We start from the raw sequence: 26,755 nt of genomic DNA, 5'->3' as shown, positions 1-26,755 counted from the left end.
GGAATTTATCTTGTTTATGATAAAGCCATACAAGTATTTGGGAATTAAACTTATAAATAGAAGATAAAGATAAAAACATAAAAATATATAGAGTTGTGAGAACTTTACTTGCTATAGCACCTGCATGTTTCGTCATGTGAATGAGTGCATTTCAGTGTGCCAAGACTGCTCTAAAGTCTCTACTTGATTTTTACAAATTTGTTTCACTTCCTATCATAATAATCAAAGACCATATACACACAATCAGTTGCTATGTAAAACACAGTTAGGTTCAAATGATCAGCTACATTTACTTAGGCATTTTGGTTAAAAAAAAATTACATGTCAACATAACTGGGAATGTTTTCTTGGAAATGTTACTTTTTACAATAGTACTTGATACACCATAATGCATTGGGTGGAGGCAAAGGTTGCACACTGCCAGTGGATTTCACCATTTTTTAAGTCCATAGAACACAGGTTGTGGTAAGGTAAAAAGCCTCTTTTGCATGACTAGTAAACAAACCAATCATCAGTCAATGGTGATCTAAGCTTCTGTGATTGATCTCTTAACTGTTCATGTATTATAACATTATGTTCACTTATTACATCAATTACATTGACCATATATGTCAATAACAAGAATATTCAGTGATCTGCAGAAACCAAGGAGGCAAGAAAGCAGATGCCATACATCAATAGCACATTTTCTTCAGACATATCCAATTTCAGTGGTACAGTACGTGGTTTCATTATAGTCTTGTCAACACAAAATGAGAAACAGCACACTTTTAGGATGAACCTTTCTTTTTCTTATTTCGTCTGCTTGAGCACACAGGACAACAAACACAATTTACACTATCATGTTCACCTCCATTGCAGTCCCACACACAGTCAGAAATAGTAACTTTAATCTGCTTGCCTTTGGTGACAATGACTTTGGACTAGAATACTGAATCTAGTCTTCATAATTACTCTTATTTGGTTGTTAATAAAAAACTTTCACTCGCGGTCTCACAGTTTTCCAAATGCTCAAGCAGTGGCATGAATCAGGTTCTTGTTAAACATACTTTCCACACCTCATCTCCTACATAAGTTATGACTAGAACATATTAGCATCATCGTATGTTAAGTACAAATGGAGGGACGTTATAAGATGTAGGTATCATCAAATATGCATGTCCCTACGCTTGGGCACCCGGAAGCTCATATGCAAGGAATTACCACGCATAAAGGGGGCAAGTGCTGATCTGTCGATATTGCTGCGCCTAGGTAATGTAAGGTCACAATGTAGAACATCTTCCGCTTCATCTTCCACCACACATTCATTGTCTAAGGTCTCGCGGGTGAGATCCAACCTAGATAGAGTGAGATTTGTCCTTGATCCTCGAAGATCTGTTCTTGATGCTCGAAGATCACTTTTGGAGGCCCTTAAATCTGACTTTGAAGCACGCAAGTCTGATTTTGAAACTCTTAGATCAGATCTAGAAGCTCGAAGGTCAGATTTTGATGCCCGGAGGTCCTGTCTTGATGCCCTTAAATCAGCCTTTGATGCCCTAAGATCAGATTTAGAGGCACGTATTTCAGCTTTTGAAGCCCTTAAATCTGATTTTGAAGCCCTGAGATCTGTTTTTGATGCTCTTAAATCAGTTTTAGATGCCCTCAAGTCAGACTTTGATGCGTGAAGATCATTCCGAGAGCCTCTTAAGTCAACTTTGGAACCTCTGAGATCAGTCTTGGAGCTTCTGAGTTCAGAATTTTTTGGAACTTTCTTTACAGTTAATTGTGTTATTGCCCGTGACACAGACCCATTACACAGCTTCTCCCAAGGTTTTGTAACTGAACACAGAGTAGCTGGGTCAATGTGTGTGAGAGAAGGTCTACGTCCACCCAGATCAGCATAATCATCCCAAGATACGACACTGGCAGCGTCTCCGCCATCATATGAATCCGAGTGACACAGTCTTTGATTTTCAACACGTGAATCTTCACAGTCATGACAGGAGACTCCGCTGTCTACATCCGAGTCTCTCGTAAGAACGCCTTCCTCAACCAATGGTCGCTGGGTTTCAGCAAGTGGTCTACCTATATCGTGAAATTGTTGCGTAGTTTCCTGGAGGTAACGTGGATCATCGAGAACGAGAGACGCACGCCTGGTGGCCCGCACAGGCTGATGGTGATGATGAGATCGTAATGTCTCCTCCAAATCAACACTGAGATGGTGGGCTTTGGTTCGTTGTCGTCTTACTAGCGTTGAGGTGCTACTCACTTGCATTTGCTGTCTATTTTTCTTTTGGTGTTGATGTTGTTGATGCTGAATTTGTTGTTGCTGTTCTTCAGGAATAGTACAGTGGCAGAGTGGTGGGACAACCAGGCTGCTGTAACCTTCTGTAAATGTTGGGCTGCTACTCGAGTCACTTGAATATGCTGAGTCTGCATGGTCAGTTTCAGGTAATGGATACAGGCGGTCATTAGGAGCAGGAAATGAGGACCCATAACCATGGGCATCATACACAGGGTGGTAATCTGTGGATTCTTCCTGCTCATCTTCATATGATTCTGTTATAATGGAAGGTCGCAGAGGAGATAAAGGCGTCGTCATCCAGGTGTGATTAAGACAATCATCTACAGTCATTCTGTCACTGTAATAAAAGAAATTCATTACAATTCATGGACACAATACCTAAATACACTATGGTCAAGAAATCTTTACTTGCTGAAAGTCTTCATAAAATAGTAATTGTTTATTAATTTATAAATTTCACTAATAACTTTCAAGTGTTGTTTCAAATATCTGGGAAATGATGTGTTAGTACAGTGTATATGTAATGATGAAAAGAAAGCAGGTAAAAGGTGAACCCAGAGGAAGAAATGTACAGTACTGATAGAGGTAAAGAGGAGGAGGTAGAGGAAGGTATTAAGCAGGCATTAATATATGGGTCTGAAACATGGACTCTGGATACAAGAAGGCTGCATATTAAGTAAGGCTGGGAGACATTCAGGAAGCAGCAGTTTGAGAGAATAGCTGGGAGTACTGTGCCAAGTGACTTTAGGGGAAAATGTACAGCTGATGGATAATTATGACTTGTATGAAGTGAGAAGGGTCAAGCAGATGGGTATTTGGGGCTTTGTTATGGAAAGGTAGTATCATAGCCGAACACAAAGCAAGAAGGGAGCATGTGTATGGGTGTTTTTTGCTGTTCTTGAGTTCCGCCTCTCAGCATTATAGCAGGAAGTCTTGAGAGAGTACATATAATTAGGTGATAATGAGGAAGATTTATACACCTTGGTTTTTTGACAAGAAGGCCACAGATGAATTCTTTAGCTTGTTCGGAAATGTCGGCAAATAAATCTTCGGGAAAGTCAAATTCTGCTTGGGTGATGTTGACAAAAGTTTCCTGGTCGTCGTCTCCTCCAAATGGTGTACAGCCAGTCAGGAACACGTACGTCAGAACTCCAATAGCCCTGTAAGACAAAACAATCACAGACACTGGCCTCCGTCCCTTCAACATGACCACCACCTCCAGTTGTGGCGACCATTAGGTAAATAAGTTAGGTACAATGAAACCTCAATAAAATGGACTTCACCCTCACAGACTGACCTCTCACATAATAGAGGTTTCATTGTCAATATTCTTCCTCGTGAAAACTATAAACTGTGTAAAAAATATTAAAACAAAAACTCCAATAATGGACAGGGCAGGCAAGAATTAGTCTGGTATTGGCAGGGATTACTGTACAGTACTTCAACACACTTTGAAAGTAAACTGAGTCAATGAAGAAGAAAACAAATGGCTGAAGGATATCACTCAAACTATACTTTAAAATAGTTCATGATAAAGGATCTATGTTCAGGTCATATGAATAATAATTGCTGTGTTAGTCATTAATGAGCTTTAAGAAACACATAATTTACTCACTAAGATTTATAAGTCTCTTTATATATTATCTTTAATTACAGTAGTGTACAGAACCTCAATAAGTGTACAGTATTCACTCATTATGATAGGATTTATTAGCAATGCAGTACAGGTACAGTATTTACCTGAGAGTTGACACTTACCACATATCAGTTGATAGGTTGACAGGTTCAAAGTTTATCACCTCAGGAGCTATAAAATAAAAATAAAACAAATATACAGTGTATGTGAGCTATTGTTCTCAATAAATATGACAAAAACTGGTCTTTAGTATATTAACAAAGGGCCATTATGCATACATATGCTGGCAAAAACAGTCTAACATTCCAGCTGTCATATCTATATACCAATGATGGTCTGTTTTATATCATATAATAAAGAATAACTGAACCAAAACAATAGCCATCAGAGTAATTCCACACCACTATGGTCCCATACAGTTCAGTACTCTACAGTATTTACCTAAACATATAATACATTTGTGTTTATAGAATTTCATTAATCTATGGATGAGACGGTGTGAGGCTCGCTGAGGATGCCTTAACACTTTCAGAGTCTACACAACAGAGCCTCAGTGACAGAAGTACTTAAAATTCCACCACAAGAATAATGTTGCTACTGACCTACATAGTCTGGAGTGCCCATGATCTGGGTGATTTCTGCTCCTTGAGTAATGACACGTGATAACCCGAAGTCCACCAATTTTACACCTGCATCAGGAGAGTCGCCCATCATGACCAGGTTTTGAGGCTGTGAGAAGTGAAATGTTATTAAGTACAGTATTAGTTTACAGTATTTGTTTATCTTCTTTGTTACAGGTGTTCTATTTCTCACTGTTGTCTAATACAGTACTGGGCTCTTCAATATGCCAAGAGTGAGGAATTTGAATACAGACACTCCCCAGGTTATGGACGACTCAGGTTACAGCTTCCGACTTTACGGATACTTTCCCCTAAGTCCATTTTCAGGTTGCGGATGAGTATCCATTGTTACGGACGTCAAGTAGTGTGGTGTAGTGTGGAAGAGACCCACAGAGTAGACATAAGGTGGACTCATATAAAGGAACACGTGAAGGCCCGGTTCCTTTAAAATCCACTGTGATAATGAAGCAACAATCATGTGTTATTTGTGATAAAGTCCATCTCCCACTACCAACACCCGACCTTCTCATGAACAAATCAGCATCAGGAATTAAGGTAAATGGAATTACTGTACAGTATACGTACACTAGTTTTCTATAGTACTTAACTGTATATGCAGGCTTATCTTTCCTGCCTATACTTCTATTCCTACTTTTTAATTAGTAAAAAGTATTGTATCGTGTAGGTCATAGTAATTGTATATACAGTACATTATGAGAACTGTGGGTGTTCAGTGATCACCTATGAAAGGATCACTTCCAGTTTGCGGATAATTCGGCTTACGGATAGCCTCCAGGAATGGAACCCATCCATAACCTAGGGAGTGTCTATACAGCATTAGAATTATTGTACTATTAAGTAGACTGCCTAAACGTACTGTACTGTACTGTACTGTACTGTACTAAGACCTCTGAAGATATGCAAAATGCCATTCTCTTATTCATGTACAGTACAGTAAATCATACATTCAGGAAGAACAACAAACCCAAGTCATTAAACCTAAGGAGGAAAAACTCTCTCCCGGTCACTCTGTACAGTCCACAGCTGGATCCAACCCCCTGTTATCTCAGACCCAGAAGTGAAGGAAAACACTGATCCATGGTCAAAACTCTTATACAGTATTGCACATAAATATAATGAAGTAATCTATGTAGTGTTTTTTTTTTTACTTTCATTCAGAACTTTCACCAGAAAAAGGGTCAATGTACTTCTTTCTTTTGTTAAATAATTTCTAATGATAACCCACTGTATTAAATAATAGCTCAAAACTTACTTTGATGTCGAGATGAGCGATCATGTGAGTGTGAAGGAAAGCCAGACCACGGAGAACCTGCTGTAGGAGACCTCTGACCTCGTACTCCGGGAGAGATACGGCCTCATCCAGAAGCCGCTGAAGGTCACCACCGCCAGCACTGACAAAAAAAATAATCACTCAATACTGGACGATCAGTTGGTCACACCTTTTACGGCACTTCACCACAACACAAATTCTTTAAAATAAATTATTAAATAAATTGATTTATTATATTTTGTGACACCGACAAGACCATCTTGGTGTGAGGTGCTCAGTGGGTGGACAGGAATATCTGGCTGACGACTTTTAAGGATACAGTGTTTTTGTTCCATAACAATTACAAAGTCAAATGTGTGGTGTGGTGTAGTGTAGTGTAGTGTAGTGTAGTGTAGTGTAGTGTAGTGTAGTGTGTGTGTAGTGTGTGTGTGTGTGTGTGTGTGTGTGTCAACAATATACAAACATCAATATAGACACAAACAACAACACAGCCCCAGAAAGAGATGACAGATCCAGCAATGAGGAAGGGAGAGGGGAGGGAGGAGGAGAGGGAGAGAGGGAACGCAGCATACTGTACACCAGGACCTTGGCTTTGGGACATTAGTTCACTTTAACTTCGCTCTGAAAGGTTGAGGTTGAACCCAAGATACAGTCCATACAACTACAAGGTGCATTAGATGATACAGTCTACGGTATACAAGTGCTGTAGTACATGTAAACAAATAGCCTCGGTCAAAGGTCACCACCCTAGGTCAGGCAGTGGGGGTGGGGGGGGGGGAGGAACGAGTAGTATGTCTATGAGGGTCACTACAAACTCATTTCTAAAAGGCAAGATCAGGGTTACGATACACAGCACATCCTCTAAGGTTGGGTTAGGTTATGGTGGTGTCTATGAGGTTGTGACACTGGTGGAACAAGGTCACGGTACCCTTGTAGACCTGGGGAGCTGTCTTGCTACCTGAGGGACGGAAGCTAAGGTCAAGATGAGGAGAAGGAATGTGGAGAGGAGGGGAAGGAATGTGGAGAGGAGGGGGAAGAGGAGGGGAAGGAATGTGGAGAGGAGGGGGGAGAGGGAGGGGAAGGAATGTGGGAGGAGGGGGGAAGAGGAGGGGAAGGAATGTGGGGAGGGAGGGGGAGGGGGGGAAGGAGAGGATGTGGAGGGGGAAGAGGAGGAAGGAATGTGGAAGGAGGGGGAAGAGGAGGGGAAGAATGTGGAGAGGAGGAGGGGGAAGAGGGGGAAGGAATGTGGGGAGGAGGGGAAGAGGGGAAGGAATGTGGAGAGGAGGGAAGAGGAGGGAAGGAATGTGGGGAGGGAGGAAGAAGGGGAAGGAGTGTAAGGAGGAGGAGGAGGAAGAAGAGGGGGGAAGGAGTGTGAGGAGGAGGAGGGGAAGAGGAGGGAAGGAATGTGGGAGAGGAGGAAGAAGAGGGGAAGGAGTGTAAGGAGGAGGAGGAAGAAGAGGGGAAGGAGTGTGAGGAGGAGGGGGAAGATGAGGGGAAGGAATGTGTGGAGGAGGAAGAGGAGGGGAAGGAATGTGTGGAGGAGGAAGAGGAGGGGAAGGAATGTGTGGAGGAAGAAGGGGAAGATGAGGGGGAAAAACATGAAAGAGTGTCAAAGCTGGTTGGAACAATCGAGCACAAAAAGTCTCACTCATAATATTGTTATAAACGCCTCCGCTAAGTGCTGGGGAAGTGTACACCCTCCCCCACTGCTAGCTTATACGACACTGAGTCTGTCATCATGTGTGCTCTGATATAAACCCTCACCACACACTCCCAGGGTCCAAGCAGCTGAATCTGATACTGATTTATACAAGATTTCCTTATGAGATATTATATTACCATAAACTGTATCGGAAATTGGAGTGAGGAGGTGTATGTGTGTGTACTTCCGATTACACCACACACAAACACGAAAGAAATTGTTAACGGGATAATCACCTTTATCAACACAGCTGCACTACACGGTCCAATTAAGGTCATAACATAGCAACATAGAGACAACTTAACCTAACTTAACCCAACGTTCCGGGGTAACATAGGTGGTCCCGGAACTAAAGGGAATTACAAGATCAACAATGACAAGTGTGCAATGGAATTTATTTACTTAAGAGAAACGAAGATGATGAAGCATTATAATGAAGGAGGAAGAGTGGGATGCTGGCCGTGGTGAGGAAGGAGGAAGAAGAGGGGAGGGTGAAGGAAGATGAGGAAGAGGTGAGAGGTGAGGAGGAGGAAGAGGGGAGAGTGGGGGAAGGAGAGTGGGGTGAAAAAGGAGGAATGTGAGTGAGTAATGAGGGAAGGGGAGGGTGGAGGAGGAGAAGGAGAAGAAGGAGGAGGAGGAGGAGTGAGGTGGAGAAGGAGGAGAGTGGAGGAGTGAGGTGGAGAAGGAGGGTGGAGTAGTGTGGTCGAGAAGGAGTGTGAATGAGTATTGAGGAAAGGAGAGGGGGAGGGGAGGATGAAAAAACCTCGAAAAAGAAGAAAAACAAGAACCATATCAACTCACAACTCCAGAATGATGATGTACTCTGTCCGTGTCTCATAGACGTGGTGGAGATGCACTATGTGAGGGTCGAGACGCCCCAGTACCAGGACGGCCACCTCGTGCCTCGCCTCGCCCTCTAGCGACACGTTCCGCCGACGTCGACGAACATATTTGGCAGCGAACACTTGACCTGTAGAACGATGACGGGCACGACGAACTGCAGCGAACTTGCCTCTGGAGAACAAAACAACCATATTACTAATACTTCATTATAAACCTCATAATACACACACACAAACTTGTAAATCATATAATATGCATAACCTAAAATAAACAGTAAACACATAAACAATGATATGGGGGCTTCATTTTATCGAAACAATTCATTAGCGTTGGCCAATCAAAAATTCTGCTTTGAGTCATGTGATATATGGGACGGAGTGAAGGCCATAAATACTGGTGAAAATTTGGACAACAAGTAGTGTGTGTCTTGAGGGCAGGTAGGGAGGGTCAGACCTTACGTTTAAGGTTTGTCTTACGCTATGTGTGTGTGTGTGTGTGTCATGTCTTGTGTGTGAGGTGTCGTTAAATAGCGAGATTCTTCCAGGGTATGTCTCTTTGATGACGTCATATTATTATAGCATTACTCGTATATAATTCCAATAAATTTTTTTTATATCAGGTAACTCCAGGTGTAACAGGAAGGAGGGTCGTTGTTGACCTCCAGTGAGCAGTGGCACTCTGGCACCATTCCCACTACTCCTTCATCCACACACACACACACACACACACACACACACACACACATAGATATTTCTGTACCCTCCTCTTAACCTTCAATACACAGTAATAATAAACTCATTTGGTTCAGGAATAAGAGAGCGAGGAGGAAGATGGTGACGAGGAGGGTAAACAAAGTATGACGTAGTTATGACGTATGACTGATGACGAGGAGAGTAAACAAAGTATGACGTAGTTATGACGTATGGCTCTGATGACTGACTGACTCTTTTACTTAATGCTCTTAGGTGACCCCAGTAAGTACCCATCCAACCCACCTTGCTCACCCATCTACACCTATTCACCCACCGATTATATTCACCCATTCACATTTATCACCCAGTCACCCACCTACAGATTATCCACCCACATCCATCATCCATCACCCACAAGACATCAGCCACCAGAGATTAAGCAACAGACGAGGCAGTCACCTTCCTTGCAACCCCCCAACCCGTCCCATCAGCGTGTATCATTCTGTGTCGCGGGGAGGAGCTGGGGAATGTTTCGGGGAGGTGCTGGGGAGGTGCTAGGGAGGTGCTGGGGAGGAGCTTTAATATCTCCTTGATAAAAGACCTTCACGCCTCCCCCTCTCCCTCACCACTACCCGATGGATTTTAGATGATCAAATGTTTTTCCGGAGTTAATATGTGACGCAGTAATCTGATACGTGACGGTGTATCATAACTGTTTCATTTCGGCAACGTTGTGAAGGTGGCGGCCCAAAATGGCGACGAAATTATACTGAGACTCTTCTATCCAACTCCAGCCTGGTGTGAAGAAACGAACGAGCGTAAATCTTGGAACCAGATGACCCCCCCCCCACCCACAAGACAGCTTCCGGTGTTCAGTGCTTGGCTCATGTGTGTGTGTGTGTGTGTGTGTGTGCGTGGGGGTAGATACAAGGGCTGCGTGCCACTACTGACGTGTCGTTCCAGCTCGCCCCTCCCTCCTATACTTTCCTCACCTCACCTACCGCCAGGTGTGTGTGGTAGTGACACATTAATAACAATCAACCGTGATATTTGCAGCGTAAGAAGGGGAGGCGTAGTGAGGAGAAGAAGGTAGGAGGAGGTAGGAGAAGGAGGTAGAAGGAGGATGTAGGAGGAGTTAGGAGGTAGAAGGAGGAGGTAGGAGAAGGAGGATGTGAAGGAACCCCATTGTCACGGTTGGTGAGTCTCAGCCTTGGCCGCCCACCCGCCTTTGCTATGAATTATGCATGTGTTGCTCCCTACCGCTGACGTTGCTCCTGACGCTGCTGTACTGTACTGCAGGTAATGTGTGTGTGTGTGTGTGTGTGTGTGTGTGTGTGTGTGTGTGTGTGTGTGAGAGTGTTTAAGCACCAAATAACAAGTACCATATCAGGTCCGTACCCTTTAAATAACCAACCACAAGAGTTCTGGCAATTACATAAACAAATGAACAATAACAAGAAAGATCACAAAAGTAGAATAAATAACAAGATAACAAAGGGGTAGAATCAATAGGTCAGGTAGATTATGTCTCGTGGGCCAGGTAGATTATGTCTCGTGGGCCAGGTAGATTATGTCTCGTGGGCCAGGTAGATTATGTCCGTGGGCCAGGTAGATTATGTCTCGTGGGGTCAGGTAGATTATGTCTCGTGGGCCAGGTAGATTAAGTCTTGTGGGCCAGGTAGATTATGTCTCGTGGGCCAGGTAGATTATGTCTCGTGGGCCAGGTAGATTATGTCTCGTGGGCCAGGTAGATTAAGTCTCGTGGGCCAGGGTTCAGGGCAGGCGCCGTGGGCAGGTAGATTATGTCTCGTGGGCCAGGTAGATTATGTCTCGTGGGCCAGGTAGATTATGTCTCGTGGGCCAGGTAGATTAAGTCTTAGGGCCCGGTAGATTATGTCTCGTGGGCCAGGTAGATTATGTCTCGTGGGCCAGGTAGATTATGTCTCGTGGGCCAGGTAGATTAAGTCTCGTGGGCCAGGTAGATTAGCCAGGTAGATTAAGTCTTAGAGTGGGCCAGGTAGATTATGTCTGTGGGCCAGGTAGTTATGTCCGTGGGCCAGGTAGATTATGTCTCGTGGGCCAGGTAGATTAGTTCGTGGGCCAAGTAGATTATGTCTCGTGGGCCAGGTAGAGATTAAGTCTCGTGGGCCAGGTAGATTATGTCTCGTGGGCCAGGTAGATTATGTCTCGTGGGCCAGGTAGATTATGTCTCGTGGGCCAGGTAGATTATGTCTCGTGGGCCAGGTAGATTATTTCCGGGTCCAATGAGTACAGCAAGTCTCCGTTGTAAATAAACTCACACCACACCACACCAAGGCGAGGTACTAGTAGTAATTTATAACATTACTGAGATCATTTTAAAGTGACAATGATAGAGGAATGTGCCCAGCCTTGCATACCATCAGTGAAGAACAGACTCACACAAGAGAAATATTTAAAGGAACTGGTCTTTAGAATGCCAATGGAGAAGTCAAGGTCGCTTTAACTTTCGCTAGTGGGTGGTGGTGTACAGTACAGGGATGCTGGGGTGGTGGTGATAGTGATGGTAGGAGATGATGATAATGGTAAAGGCGGTGGTAGTGGTGGTAGCATGGTGGTAGTGGTGGTAATATTAATAATGGCGGCCCTGAGGTATTGTTTACACCTGTCCTATACTTTAATTAACATCGATACCTGAGCGTCCCCCCCCCCTACCCCAGCGACCCTCACAACCAAGCTTTCTGAGATGACAACATGGCAAAAATCTTCAATTATTTATCACTACTGTCTGGCTAATCATGGAATTTATTTTTTAACAGGTGTCAAATCTATTCTCTCGTTGTTGGAGATTAATGATATTCGTATTAGGATAAACTGATGGAAGTAATTCCCGTTGAGGGTTATAATATTCACTGTTAAAATATCTAGGGATTCCGGTGTTAATAATAATATAATCGTACACACTCAAAAAAGTATCGGGACGAAGGGTTTTCTGTTGTTTATCGAGTCAAACTTTCTTACATAGAGCACACCAACACACACACACACACACACACACACACACACACACACACAACAACACACACACACACACACACACACACAACACACACACACACACACACACACACACACACACACACACACACACACACACACACACACACACACACACACACACACACACACACACACACACACACACACACACACACACACACACACACACACACACACACACACACACACACACACACACACACACACACACACACACACACACACACACACACACACACACACACACACACACACACACACACACACACACACACACACACACACACACACACACACACACACACACACACACACACACACACACACACACACACACACACACACACACACACACACACACACACACACACACACACACACTGTAATAAAGACAATGGCTGGACTACTCATATAACGTTACAAATTATATCCACTAAAAAAACAAAACAAAATAACACTTTATTGTCTACTCTTCTTTAATCATCTTTATTTTTTGTAATGAATTTAAAAAAAATTTACAATTGAACGAATCTATTTTTTCTCCCCATTGTCGACAAAGTGGTCAACTTTTTGTACACCTGAGCGATACAGTTCAGAGTAATATTAACAGAATCAAAGTGATGACCTCAGCATTACGCTTGTCACCTTCGTCACAACAACCATAAATCATTATTTTCTTCCTCTGAATAACGTCTCTTGTATCTGGGGGTGTGTGTTAGCGATACAAGAGACTCCCTGGGTGAGAAGACATCCCAACCTCGACGAGTACATAAGAACATAAGGAGTCTGCAATAGACCGGTTGGCCTGTGCATGGCAGCTCCTGTCGAGAGTTACTACCACTCTCTATCATCCATGAATCTATCTAGCCTCCTTTTGAAACTCTCCAGCGTTCCCGCACTTACTACAAAGTTGCTAAGCTTGTTCCACTCGTCCACCACCCTATTTGTGAACCAGTTTCGTCCTATCTCCCTCCTAAACCTAAACTTATCCAACTTGAATCCGTTGCTCCGAGTCCTATCCTGCTCGGATATTATAAGAACTTCATCTATATCCCCTTTATTGATTCTTTTCACCCACTTAAATACTTCTATCATATCACCCCGCACTCTTCGTCTTTCTAAGAAATGCAAGTTTAGTTTCTTTAATCTATGTTGATATGGAAGGTTTCTAAGTCCCGGAATCGTTTTCGTCATTCTTCGCTGCACCGACTCCAGTGAATTGATATCCATTCTATAATGGCACCAGAACTAAACAGCAAAATCGAGGTGCGGCCTGACTAGCGCAAGATATAGTTGCAATATGACCTCCGCACTCTTATTACTTACACTTCTAGATATAAAACCTAAAACACTTGTTCGAATCCCAGAAACGTTGGTGAGCAGAGTGTGTTCTTACCATCCTTCCAAGGGCTTAAGAAAAGGTCTTACAGAGATACTTCGATTTAGCGGACAATGTGGAGAGGAAAATCCGTTATATGGAGAGTCCGTTATCAGAACCCCAAGAACTAGGTGGGATTTATTAAATTCATAGACATCTTGATCTGCCTAAAGTACTGTATGTCCAGTAGTCTCTCGTAGGTCACTTTTTTTTTACAATATTTTGGGCTGTGTGTGTGTGTGTGTGTGTTTGACCCGTGGTAAAGGTTTCCTAATACATAAATGAATCTCTGTAGTGTGAAGTTTCTGGGTCAAGGCTGTCAAAGATCAAGATCAGAGGTGCCCCAAAATGAACTGCCAACAACTGGGCGAGATGCCAGCGCGCGCGCGCACACACACACACACACACACACACGATACTGACGCACCTCCACAAAGCAGGAAGCAGCAGGAAACACTTCTTCAGCCTCTCCTAGTGTCTTTCCCAACCATCCCGTCAAGGCAGTCCACACCCACCTAACCTAACCTAACCTAACCTAATCATTATGACAACATCGTTTACCTTTACCAGTTCATGAAGTCTGGGTTAATATTTAGTGCCAGGTATATGGAACAAGTAAGGGACAGGTAAGGGGGACAGGTAAGGGAGACAGGTGAGGGAGACAGGTGAGGGACAGGTGAGAGACAGTCTACCGTACTTCTCTTGGCTCATCTCTCAACAGGTAAGATGCACCCTAGGCTACGATCTGGCCAGCAAGTACAGTAAATACCTCAGCATAATATCCCAACACCCAGGGAGTACAAATCTATCCTCCCACAGGTGCATCGAGCCCTAACGGGATGCCCACGCCTGTAGGAGGGGCACCTGGAGGAGGGGCAGCCAGGGTGAAAGGGTTATCGCACCGTGCAACTAATTCAACCATTTAAATAAATTCCTTTTCGACAAATACCACCGTCACGTGACTTATATTTGATGACGTGTGTGTGTGCCTTATACCCCGTGAGAGAGAGAGAATCTTCAAAATAGAACCATAACATCAATTTGCATCGAGTTGAGTTTCTGTTTACACACACATGCCCTATGTTGATGAGGTGTGTGGATGGGATGTGTAGGTGAGGGATGTGTAGGTGTGGGATGTGTGGGTGGGGTGTGCAGGTAGGATGTGCAGGTGAGGTGGACACGGGGCATACCGAGTCCAGAGGGCCAGTGGTGGTGGTGACTGGTGTGTGTGTGTGTGTGTGTGTGTGTGTGATCATGTTACGTGGATGAAGGCCAGCAGGAGCAGTGTGTGTGTGTGTGTGTGTGTGTGTGTGTGTGTGTGGTGACCTGTCCCAGTGACGCACCACCTGCTCACACCGCACCTGCCCACACACCCTGCCCTTGAACACGCAACTCACATGGGGGGGGAGGAGGAGAGCATCACTACACTTCTGCCACAGTAAACTTGAGTCATATTGTCAACACACTCTTGGGAGCTCTATACCTGTGAAATTACTCCTATGGTTAATATATTCCATGGGATGCATTACCTTCGTCATTGAAAGTATTTGAAGAACATAAGAATGAAGGAAACTGCATTAGGCCTATTGTACTGTGTTAAGAAATGTATAGGCCTCTTTGAATAAAAAAAAAATAAACAAGAATTTGGTCATAAAATAATAAAAAAAGGGAGGAATTTGTAATTAATTTCTCCCACATCACTACAACTCCCCACCAGAGAGAGAGAGAGCAGTACCACAAAGCTAGTCTGTGTTTCTGAGAATAGATGAAAATAATCTTGAATATTTGGGTTATTCTCCGCGGGTTATATTGGGCGAGTGAGAGGCGGTGAGTGAGAGACAGTGAGGGGTAGTGAGAGGCGGTGAGTGAGACAGTGAGGGGTAGTGAGAGGCGGTGAGTGAGAGACAGTGAAGCAATGCATATCACCAACACCGTCCCCTTACCATACGTCTCCATTACGCACATACGGACTTCTCTCGATCACCAACAACGTAGATAACGCGCTGAACCAAGGCCATCTAGCGGTCATAATGCGCATTTATTGTCTCGGATATTTAGCTGTGGCGACCCGAGGTGAGATATAGATAGCTTTTAGAAACGGGCAAGAACCTGTAGCTTACGTGACCTTCATTTGCGGAGATAATTTGCATGGAAGGAGGAAAAATACGCGATGGTATAGTTGGTTTTCAGCCTAGGCACAGTACGACTTGTTTTAACACTGTCTTGGCCCCGCGGAGCTATGTTGTAAATATATATTGTACGTCGTTGTAAGTTATGGTGTTGATGAAGTACCTTTAGGGAGAGTTAGTAGTGTGTGGGGGGTGTGTGTGGGGGTGAGGGTTGTGTGGGGAATGACAGGTGTGTGGGGGTGATGGAGTGTGTGGGGGTGAGGGGTATGTGGGGGTGAGGGAGTGTGTGTGGGGGGTGGCGGGGTGTGTGGGGGTGAGGGGGTGTGTGTGGGGGGTGAGGGGTGTGTGGGGGTGACAGGTGTGTGGGGGGTGACGGAGTGTGTGGGGGTGATGGAGTGTGTGGGGGGTGAGGGGTATGTGGGGGGTGAGGGGTGTGTGGGGTGAGGGGTGTGGGGGTGAGGGGGGGTGTGTGTGGGGGTGAGGGGTTGTGTGGGGGGGTGACGGGTGTGTGGGGGGGTGATGGAGTGTGTGGGGGGGTGAGGGGTATGTGGGGGGTGAGGGGTGTGTGGGGGTGGGGTGTGGGGGTGAGGGGTGTGTGGGGTGAGGGGTGTGTGGGGGGTGACGGGTGTGTGGGGGTGAGGGGTGGGTGAGGGGGAGGGTGTGGCGGGGGGTGAGGAAGTGTGTGTGGGGGAGGTATTGAGGGGTGTGTGTGGGGGGTGAGGGTATGTGTGGGGGGGGGTGAGGGGTATGTGGGGGTGAGGTGTGTGGGGGTGAGGGAGAGAGAGTATGAGTGAGGAAGCAGCACGTGGGTGAGGGAGAGTGTGGGTGAGGGAGAGTGTGGGTGGGGGCGAGGCACTCATCAGACTCAACACAACACTTTATACAGCAATAGTATATATAAAAATATTCTGAATGGCAGCCAAGAATGTTGACAAGACTGTGAGACGGGGGCGACTACCTCCTGACCCCACAGTCAATGAGTGAGGTTAGGTTGGGTTAGGTTAGGTTAGGTTAGAATTCACTAATATTTCCTTCAGTATTTGTGTTGATGCTATTGATATACTGTACTGCTTATGTTTGACGTCAACTCTTATTATAACAGCCAGTCACCCCCGAGTACTGTACAGTGTGTGTGTGTGTGTGTGTGTGTGTACTAATAAGGCAACAACCTCGAAGTAAACTGACGTTAATCTTATTCACTTTCCGGTGGACCATAAAACCAATTTTTCAAGAGGGTACCACCTGACTGTGTCCTTGTAACGGGGTACACACACACACACACACACCAAGGACCGAGGTTGTCGAGGTCTAAAAGGGTTGAACTAATTGGTTAGAACCCACGAGCAGTGTGTGTGTGTGTGTGTGTGTGTGTGTAAGACGTAATATTTCTTAGCCTTTGACCTTTATAATACTCTCTCTCTCTCTCTCTCTCTCTCTCTCTCTCTCTCTCTCTCTCTCTCTCTCTCTCTCTCTTATCCTCCTTCATATTTTCAAAGACTTAATTTACCCTCTTTCAGTAACCTCTAAGTCTTCACGTGCCACCAGCAGATAACATTACAAAGTGTTAACCGTTTTACTGCCAGAACAACTTTTTTATACCGTCTCCTTGAAGGGACTAAGAGGTGTACAACGACCAACCCATTACGAGATGTTTTGGTATTGCTTTTACACTTTTTTACATTTGCTTACACATTTTTACACTTTTTTACACCTATGTATGTTATGTCTTATCTGATTTACAATATATATCTAATCAGAGAGCTAAATGCCCCTAAAGTGCAATGACCTTTTTTTTTTTAGCTTTTAATTATTTTCCACAGTGGTTCCTTCATCAGGTGAGAGAGATGCTCACCTGTACACCTGCCACAGTCACCTGTACACCTGCCACGGTCACCTGTACACCTGCCACGATCACCTGTACACCTGCCACAGTCACCTGTACACCTGCCACACGGTCACCTAATACACCTGCCACGGTCACCTGTACACCTGCCACGGTCACCTGTACACCTACCACGGTCACCTGTACACCTGCCACAGTCACCTGTACACCTGCCACGGTCACCTGTACACCTGCCACGATCACCTGTACACCTGCCACAGTCACCTGTACACCTGCCACGGTCACCTGTACACCTGCCACGGTCACCTGTACACCTACCACGGTCACCTTTACACTTGCCACGGTCACCTTTACACCTGTCTCGTTACCCTCACCTCAAGATAATCCAACTTTAATGAATATTTCTTCTGTTTTTCCCCCCCAGGCAGGTGTGTGGGTTTGGAAATATACTTGATCGGATATATATATATATATATATATATTTCATGTAGATCCACAATGAAAAGCTTTCGTCTTTATTCAAGACATCTTCGGACACTCTGAAGATGTCTTGAATAAAAGACAACTAAAATTTCTCGTTGTTTCCCTTTTCCCCGTGTGATTTATCAAGATATATATATATATATATATATATATATATATATATATATATATATATATATATATATATATATATATATATATATATATATACTATATATATATATTTATATATTTTTACCTGGTGTTCTTAAATTGCGTAAAAAAATAGTCTTTGATGTTTGAGAGTTGATTCAGAGAGTACACACACACACACACACACACACACACACACACACACACACCTCCCCTGTGACCAGAATACAGAACAGGAGTGAGTCAGACCGCGAATATTGGAGTCAAAAACGGGGGAGTGTTGTAAAAGTGAGCGAGGGTGATGGTGACACCCTGGCGCCAGGCGAAGGTCTCTCTCTCTCCCTGTCTCGCCTCCATCCCTCTCCTCACCTACCATACCTGTTGTACCTCTACCACATACTGTCTCACCTACCACACTATCTCCAACACAGACACACACAGACCTATGGACGAGTTACTGCACCACGTGAACACCACTCCACCCGGTGTCTCCGTGACCCCGTGATGCCCTTCATATCAACACCCGAGGACGAATTACTAAACCACGAGGCCTATGTGACCTCACACAGTATGGCAAGAGACCAGCCCGGACCATCAGATGTAAACTATAATAATTTGATTGTTCAATTCATGGTCCTTCTCCTTTCAGTGATGAAAGCTTTTGTTAAACGACCCACCCACCCCATGTCTTTGTATGTAATAAGTCATTTTTGTCTAATGTATATTTTCAGCCTTCGGGCTGCAGAACTTTTTCAATAAACCGTTAATTATTATTATTGGCACACACACACACACACACACACACACACACACACACACACACACACTGTACAGTACTCGGGGGTGACTGGCTGCTATAATAAGAGTTGACGTCACACATAAGCAGTACAGTATATCAATAGCATCAACACAAATACTGAAGGAAATATTAGTGAATTCTAACCTAACCTAATCAGTAGGTTAGTTTAGGTGACAATATAGTGTTTGAGGTAAGCAACAGGGTGTAGTGTAGGGAGCAGTAACAGACCCGGACACAGCATTATACCATCACCACTGACAGGTCCTGTGAGGGGCAGCACCTGCAGAGTGTGTCATGAATCACACCTGAGACTCGGTCATTACCTGCACTGTATGCTACCTGTGCTGCCTCTCCCTCACACCTCCACCACCATGACCCGAGAGTGATGCTCCTCCCTCACACCTCCACCAACATGACCCGAGAGAGATGCTCCTCCCTCACACCTCCACCATTCATCTCCACCACCATGACCCGAGAGTGTTGGGGCCACACTACCACACCTTCATCAGGGTGTTGGAGCCACACTACCACACCGTCATCAGGGTGTTGGGGCCACACTACCACACCTTCATCAGGGTGTTGGAGCCACACTACCACACCGTCATCAGGGTGTTGGAGCCACACTACCACACCGTCATCAGGGTGTTGGGGCCACACTACCACACCGTCATCAGGGTGTTGGGGCCACACTACCACCCACACGCTCGACGGTTGTGAAGGAATATTTCTTAAGATATAAACGAAGACGGCGGAGCGTGACCTACCATCTAACATCCACTGATAAGAGATCAACACACCCCCCCACACACCTACCACCCACACCTACCCACCGACCCCCCCACACACCCACACCTACCCACCAACCCACTACCACCCACAAACCCACCTACCCATTATATTTTAGATAAACAAGATGAGATAACAAGACGCCATTAACCTTGAATGTGGTCGTTTAGAGTGCTGTAACAAGAGGTAAGATGGAATCACTGTAATCATCTACCTGTAAGGCTGTATTCTGGTGGTTGTATCGTTACATAATACTAATGATTCACCAGGTATTAAGTTAGGTATATAATGAAGGTTTTGTTTTTTTTATAAGTAAGGGGGTGAAGCTGTGTTGGGAGAGGTTTGGTCTTGGAGTGAATCGCTACTTCCTGTCACGAGTTTGTTGATATAGAAAGGTTATTTAATGTGTTTATGATGTGTGGTGGTGATGTGTGGTGGTGGTGGTGGTGGTGGTGGTGTGTGGTGGTGGTGGTGTGTGGTGGTGGTGGTGTTAATGAGTTATGAATTATTGAAATGAATTTTGTCGAATTTCTGTTGTATGAATCTTACACCATACTTCTGCTGACATTTGCTCTTACAGTGCCTAGGAGGTGCAGGTGTGTGTGTGGGGGAGGGAATCTACCTGGCGCCGAAGAAAGGACTTATGTATGTGTGGAATGTTTAATACTTTCACTCCCTTCATGTACTGTACCCTCACTATACTCACTATCATCAAACACCATAACTCCTCACTCTTACGCCCATCACTACTCACCATCATCACTCTCACCATCACCCCTCACTCTTACGTCCATCACTACACTCACCATCATCACTCTCACCATCACCCCTCACTGTTACGTCCATCACTACACTCACCATCATCACTCTCACCATCACCCCTAACTGTTACGTCCATCACTACACTCATCATCACTCTTCACCATCACTCTCACCATCACGTTTACGTACATAAAGTTGGTGGTCTTGGTTATGTTCCGTGTGGGTGTTCTTACCATTGGTCAGGACCCAACCCGTGTACCTGTCACTCACACCCTTCCATCAACACCAGTGAGGGCCACACCTGGAGGGCCACACCTAGAGGGCCACACCTAGAGGGCCACACCTGGAGGGCCACACTTCGAGGGCTACACCTGGAGGGCGCCATGTTTCTCACACCTCTCACAGGCCAGGGTCACCGCACTATCCTCCCTCACTATTGTGTCCACCTGACCCCCCTAACCTCCCTTGACCCCCACAATGCATAAGCCCCCCCTCCCCCCTTGACCCCCCACAATGCGTCAAGACCCCTCCCCTACCCCCTCCCTAGTGGTGGTAGCATCACATCCTTGTCCACATCATGCCAGATTTTTACACACCTCTTAAGACCAATGTTGTGGTTGTTGTGTTCATTAAGGCAGTCTTGTCTCCCACGGTGGTGTCATCCTCCCCTGGTGACAGCTGAGCCTTCCATCAGTGAGGTGAGGTAGGAGTGTGGTTATGGTAGGGTGGCCAGGGAGGACACACACACCCTCCACGGCTAGTTGATTACCTACACCGTGGTGCCGTGACGGAAAAGCCCCCCCCCCCCCCACCAGGCACCGTTACAGTAGCGTCGGACACAAGCACCACCTCCTCACCACCTAGCGGAAACAAAACCCTACTTAAAGAGATACGAACCCACGCCTCAAGCATAACCTCCACCACACGTGAAGCAACTTTTTCCCCACAACCCCGGCAACTTTTACGTGGATTAGAGACAGCGGCGTCCTTCCTCCCTGTTTCCTATTGCTCAAAGGTGATCCCGCTGGTCATTGGGCTTGTGAATGATGGTGCGGAGGAGATAATTAATGACTAGTTGAGGGGGGGGGAGGAGGGCGACGGCGGGGCGGCTGGCGGTGTCGGGCGCCATACCACACTGGCTATACACCTTTCTCTCTCTCTCTCTCTCTCCTCCCCAGCAGGAAATGCCGTGCAGGGCCGTCCGTCTGCCACTACCCCCTCCTCGCTCCCCGCTACTTCCCGAGTCCCGCCTTGACCTGAAGTTTTGAACCATCACCCACGCCTTCACTATCACCCACGCCTCTACTATCACCCACGCCTCTACTATCACCCACGCCTCTACTATCACCCACGCCTTCACTATCACCCACTTCACTATCACCCACGCCTTCACTATCACCCGCACGCCTCTACGCTATCACCCACGCCTCTACTATCACCCACGCCTTCACTATCACCCACGCCTCTACTATCACCCACGCCTCTACTATCACCCACGCCTTCACTATCCTTACGCCTTCACTATCACCACGCCTTCACTATCACCCACGCCTCTACTATCACCCACACCTTCCCTCTCCACCCACGCCTTCACTATCTTACGCCTTCACTATCACCCACACCTCCACTATCACCCACACCTCTACTATCACCCACGCCTTCACTATCACCCACGCCTCTGCTATCACCCACGCCTCTACTATCACCCACGCCTTCACTATCACCCACGCCTCTACTATCACCCACGCCTTCACTATCACCCACGCCTTCCCTTATCACCCACGCCTTCCTATCACCCCACGCCTCTACTATCACCCACGCCTTCACTATCACCCACGCCTTCACTATCACCCCACGCCTTCACTATCACCCACGCCTCTACTATCACCCCACACATGCTATCACCCACGCCTCCCACTATCACCCGCACCTCTACTATCACCCACCTTCACTATCACCCACGCCTCTACTATCACCCACGCCTCTACTATCACCCACACCTTCCCACTATCACCCACGCCCTTCACTATCACCCACACCTTCACTATCACCCACGCCTTCACTATCACCCACGCCTTCACTATCACCCACGCCTTCACTATCACCCACGCCTTCACTATCACCCACGCCTCTACAACAATCATAACACATACACGAAAATAACCTAACCTAACTTAACCAAACTTAACGTAACCAAACCCCCAGGAATAGCATATAAGAGTGAGGAAATCAGTCATATTAGGGTAATTAATCTTCACGTGAAATAAATTAAGGGTGTCTAATCTTCATGTGGTACCTCTCGTCAAACAAACTAATTCTCACTATTTATAAATGATATACAAAGGAAGGAATATGTCTAGTGTTAAATATAGTAAGAATGAAGTATATATAGTTAGTTTGTTTTTAGTCACAGGATCAACAATGAAATATTTTGGCAAGAGTTTGGTTGAGTAAGCGGTGTGTTCTGGGTTCGCCTCTCTCTCTCTCTCTCTCTCTCTCTCTCTCTCTCTCTCTCTCTCTCTCTCTCTCTCTCTCTCTCTCTCTCTCACACACAAAGGCCAATACTACGTCCTGTCAACACACCATGACCAGGCAGGCAGTGATTTCCTTCACCTTAAACTAGAAAGGAAATCGTATTATCAAACCTAAATTAGTTTGACCTTAACGCAACTTGAAAACAGAATAGGGTGAAAGTAAGCAATAGGTGTGGGAAAAACAAAAGCCTAACGATTGAAGAGCCTTAAAGGGGACAAAAGCCTAACGAAACTTAATCCAGATGAGGTTTCAATCCCTTATAGTAGTATTGGTTGAGTTATTGTGAATTTTAGTGATGTGTCATCTATAGATTTTCAGGTATACAAGTAGTGATCTAAGTGTAAAGTATAAGTGTTACGTGAGTGAATTAGTGAGTTGTTTATATTATTTCACTACAGGTTATGTTAGAATATTCATAACTACAAAGGCGTGGCAGACTAATATAGGATACAGTTGTCATAAGTACAAAACAAAACATCATCGGGGTGGCAGTAGCATTCCGAGACATAAACGATAAATAAGCAGCCATATTGTGACGTCACTACCTCACAGGCTCCATTGTGACGTCACCACCACAGTGCCAACTTACACCTGACGCTTGGTTGTCAAATACCTGACCTTGACTTTTTGGCTCTAGAATGATGTTAGCTGTCAGGAATGTCAGGTTAAATATGTACACAGGGTAAATATGAACTGTCTAGTGTGATCAAAAGAATCTGTACACATGTGTTAATGATGTCATAAGTTATTAATTGTTTAGTGTTATTATTGTATTCCTTAAGAGATTATTATTATTATTAGTAGTAGTAGTAGTAGTAGCAGTAGTAGTATCTAGGAAAACTATCTGACGTCGTAAGTGTATGTGACGTTCAGAAGTGTGTAGGGGGGGGGGACGAGGGGAGGGAGGGAGGGAAGGAGTGAGGGAAGGAGGAAAGGAGTGAGGGAGGGACCTTGACCTAGGCAGCTGGCACCCTAAGCTGGTCACCTCGTTCACTACTGCTGCTTAACTTAACGCTCTAAGACACTAAAGGGAAGGAAGAGCAAGCATACTACTCTACCCCCTCCCTCTCCACCCCGACCCTTCCTTCTTCCCCTCCCCTCCCCTCCCCTCTCCCCCCTCCCTCCCTCCTACCCCCACACACCAAATATTCCCTCAAAACAGAACAATAATTTTGTTGAAGCTTGACAGATGAAAAGTCAAGAATAAACTGTTTTACTTATTAATAAAATCATTCAAGTGTTGAGGCCACGGGGAGAAGTTAGCTGTGGAAACGATTATAACCTGGAATTAAGCATCATAGGGCCTTGTTGGCTCTCCTTGGTCGAGTTAGTTTACTATTGTTTGTATACCTGAACTGTCTAAATATATTCTAAATCACTGTAAACTTGCATGATGATTTTCTTGAGTAAATATCTATGTAGAGTTGAGAGAAATTGTATGTCTCTCTTGCTTGTCATTCAGTGAGGGGCTGTTACCTCCATTGACCTCGGGGACGTCATAGGTCAAAGTCGTATCTCCTGACCTTGTTTCCAGTGACCTGAGTAGCTTCCACAAAGTGTCAAATCCGGCAGTACAAGGGAGGGAGGTGTGAGGGAGGGAGGGAGGGTGAGGTAGGGAGGGAGGTGTGATGTAGTCTCTCACTCACCCTGTAAGGAGTGATGAAGAAGCTTGTCGCCTGTGTCTTCGTTACTATTAATTTCAGTTAATTAGCGTCTTAGATAACCCACACCCTTGGGTCGACATACACTCCAGGTGAGGTGAGGTGAGGGGGGGGGGGAGCTGCTCACGTTGGTCAAGACCCTGACTAACATGTCCGCCTCAAGGACCAGCAGAGACAAGAAGAAGCTGTACATCTCCCGAGAGTGAGCGGGGCGCTGAATTACTGTGGATGTCCTCCTGGTTCCTCACTGCCCCATAAGGTGTTACGAGCCCCGCGGGGCCGGGGCTGCCCCGTCAAGGTCTCGCTCACGACTCCGGGGAGCTCTGCTGACCGACTATCTTCAGGAAAAGCCTTGCCCATGGCGGTATGAGCGGCTGACAAACGCGGAAGGGTCAAACTGGCGCCAGGGAGCAGCTGGGGTATGTCGTGTTTATCACTGGACGTGTACCAGGGAGCCTACACCCCACCCCTCACACCCTGTACACCCCACACACACACACACACACACATTTCACCACAACACTATAAACACACTCAGGCAACTTATGAGCATAGAGTGAGCCAAGAGAAGAGTGTGTTGATACAGTAGAGTGAGTGAAGACCTCCTCCTCCTGGTGTTGTTGTACCATATATGGCTAACATCGTGTACCTCGTTGGCCAAGCTATGCCAACTATTTAGGAGATATAATCAGACAGAAATCTTGTACACCGTGTCAGACAATAGGCATTTCTGGTGTGTGTGTGTGTGGAGGTATTTTACATACATCCGACCTTCAAGTTTGGTCACCTTCTGTTGGCGTCCGGAAATACATTGTCAGTGGATGCGATCAAGATTGGGGGAGTTAGTGTGTGTGTGTGTGTGTGTGTGTCACTACACACATTCTACCATCACCCATCAAAAATACCAATCTTCAAGACCATTACCTCACCAACACCACTTAAATACCACTAACATAACACTATTGGCCACTCACTTACACACACACTACCCAACACACCACTATCACCATAATATTTTACGATACAACAACAAGTAGTGAAGATAAACAAGGTGTTAAAGAAATTAATTAAGTAGAAATATTGAGTTTCACTGCTGTGTCGTAACGTGGGGCGTCACTATCACTTGTGGTGGAGGGAGAGAGGGAGGGTATGTAGGTAGGGAGGGAGGGAGGGTATGGGGTAGGAGGGAGGGAGAGAAGGAGGTATGTAGGAAGGAGGGGAGGGAAGGCAGGTAGGCAAGGAGGGGAGGAGGGCATAGGCAAGGAGAGAGGATGGAGGTAAGGTGTTGGTAGGTAAAGAGGGGGGGTGCAGAGGGAGGTAGGGGGGGGTGCAGAGGGAGGTAGGGAGGGAGTGAGGTAAGGAGGTCGTGGTAGTACCTCACACGTGACCTCTCAACAAGTTTCCGCCCTCACGTCTTTATTGTATGATAATGTCCAGACCTTCGGGAGGAAGCACACGGTGGGTCCTAACTCCTCCCTCTACCTTCACGTGAGGAGGAGGAGGAGGAGCGTGAAGACAAAGACACAGGAATACACTCACTTACTCCATCTCCACTAGCCTCTGTTCTCATCTACACCATCACAAAAATGTAAGCTTATTCACTACTCATTCATGTCAATATTATTATTATTATTAACTCTGTATCTGTATTTGTCTGGGTAAATAAACTGTTTCAATAGCAATAAGCTTTATGGTGAGAAGCGTATCAATAAGCTGTTGTGGCGAGAAGCTGACGAGATAGATAACAGGTGAATAATTAGACACTTAAAGCTGAGATAAGGTGAACAACGGGGTGATGTATAGTCATGTTGTTGAGGTAATAACAAGGGCTCAGTCAACGACCTCCAGCAACACCTAGCAACATGAGAGGAGGGGGTGAGGGAGGGGGCAGCTGTCTTAATGGTCAACACTGGGCGCCGTGACATAAGGCTTTAAGTGGGTCATCTTGGTATGGTATGGGCGGCCGCTAGGTGAAGAGTGTTATGTAGGAGAAGTGTGTGATGAGGGAACCACTTAAGAGGTGAGGAGTTGAGTAAGTGGCACCTGAAGTTAACCACAACACTTGGCACTCGTTACACCACCCCACTTGGCACTCGTTATATACATTACACTTTAAAAAGGTTACGTCAAATCACAATTA

At 45.6% G+C, this 26,755-nt stretch overlaps 1 protein-coding gene across 1 annotated transcript; it reads right to left on the bottom strand.

Moving 5' to 3' along the window:
- LOC121863101 (microtubule-associated serine/threonine-protein kinase 2-like) lies at positions 1-24,975 on the bottom strand. The gene is made up of 7 exons (XM_042361600.1): positions 24,839-24,975; positions 8,335-8,547; positions 5,814-5,952; positions 4,523-4,649; positions 4,043-4,091; positions 3,265-3,444; positions 1-2,621 (listed from the first exon to the last, which is right to left on the bottom strand). The coding sequence occupies exons 1-7, from the start codon at positions 24,973-24,975 to the stop codon at positions 1,148-1,150; spliced, it is 2,319 nt and encodes a 772-aa protein (XP_042217534.1). The 3' UTR covers positions 1-1,147.
- Positions 24,976-26,755: the final 1,780 nt, after the last annotated feature.

Source organism: Homarus americanus, unplaced genomic scaffold (genome assembly GCF_018991925.1).
Source record: "Homarus americanus isolate GMGI-L3 unplaced genomic scaffold, GMGI_Hamer_2.0 scaffold54679, whole genome shotgun sequence".
NCBI classification, from domain to species: Eukaryota; Metazoa; Arthropoda; class Malacostraca; order Decapoda; family Nephropidae; genus Homarus; species Homarus americanus.
Note: the sequence above shows the minus strand (reverse complement) of the source record. Positions and strands in the feature narration are given on the sequence as shown.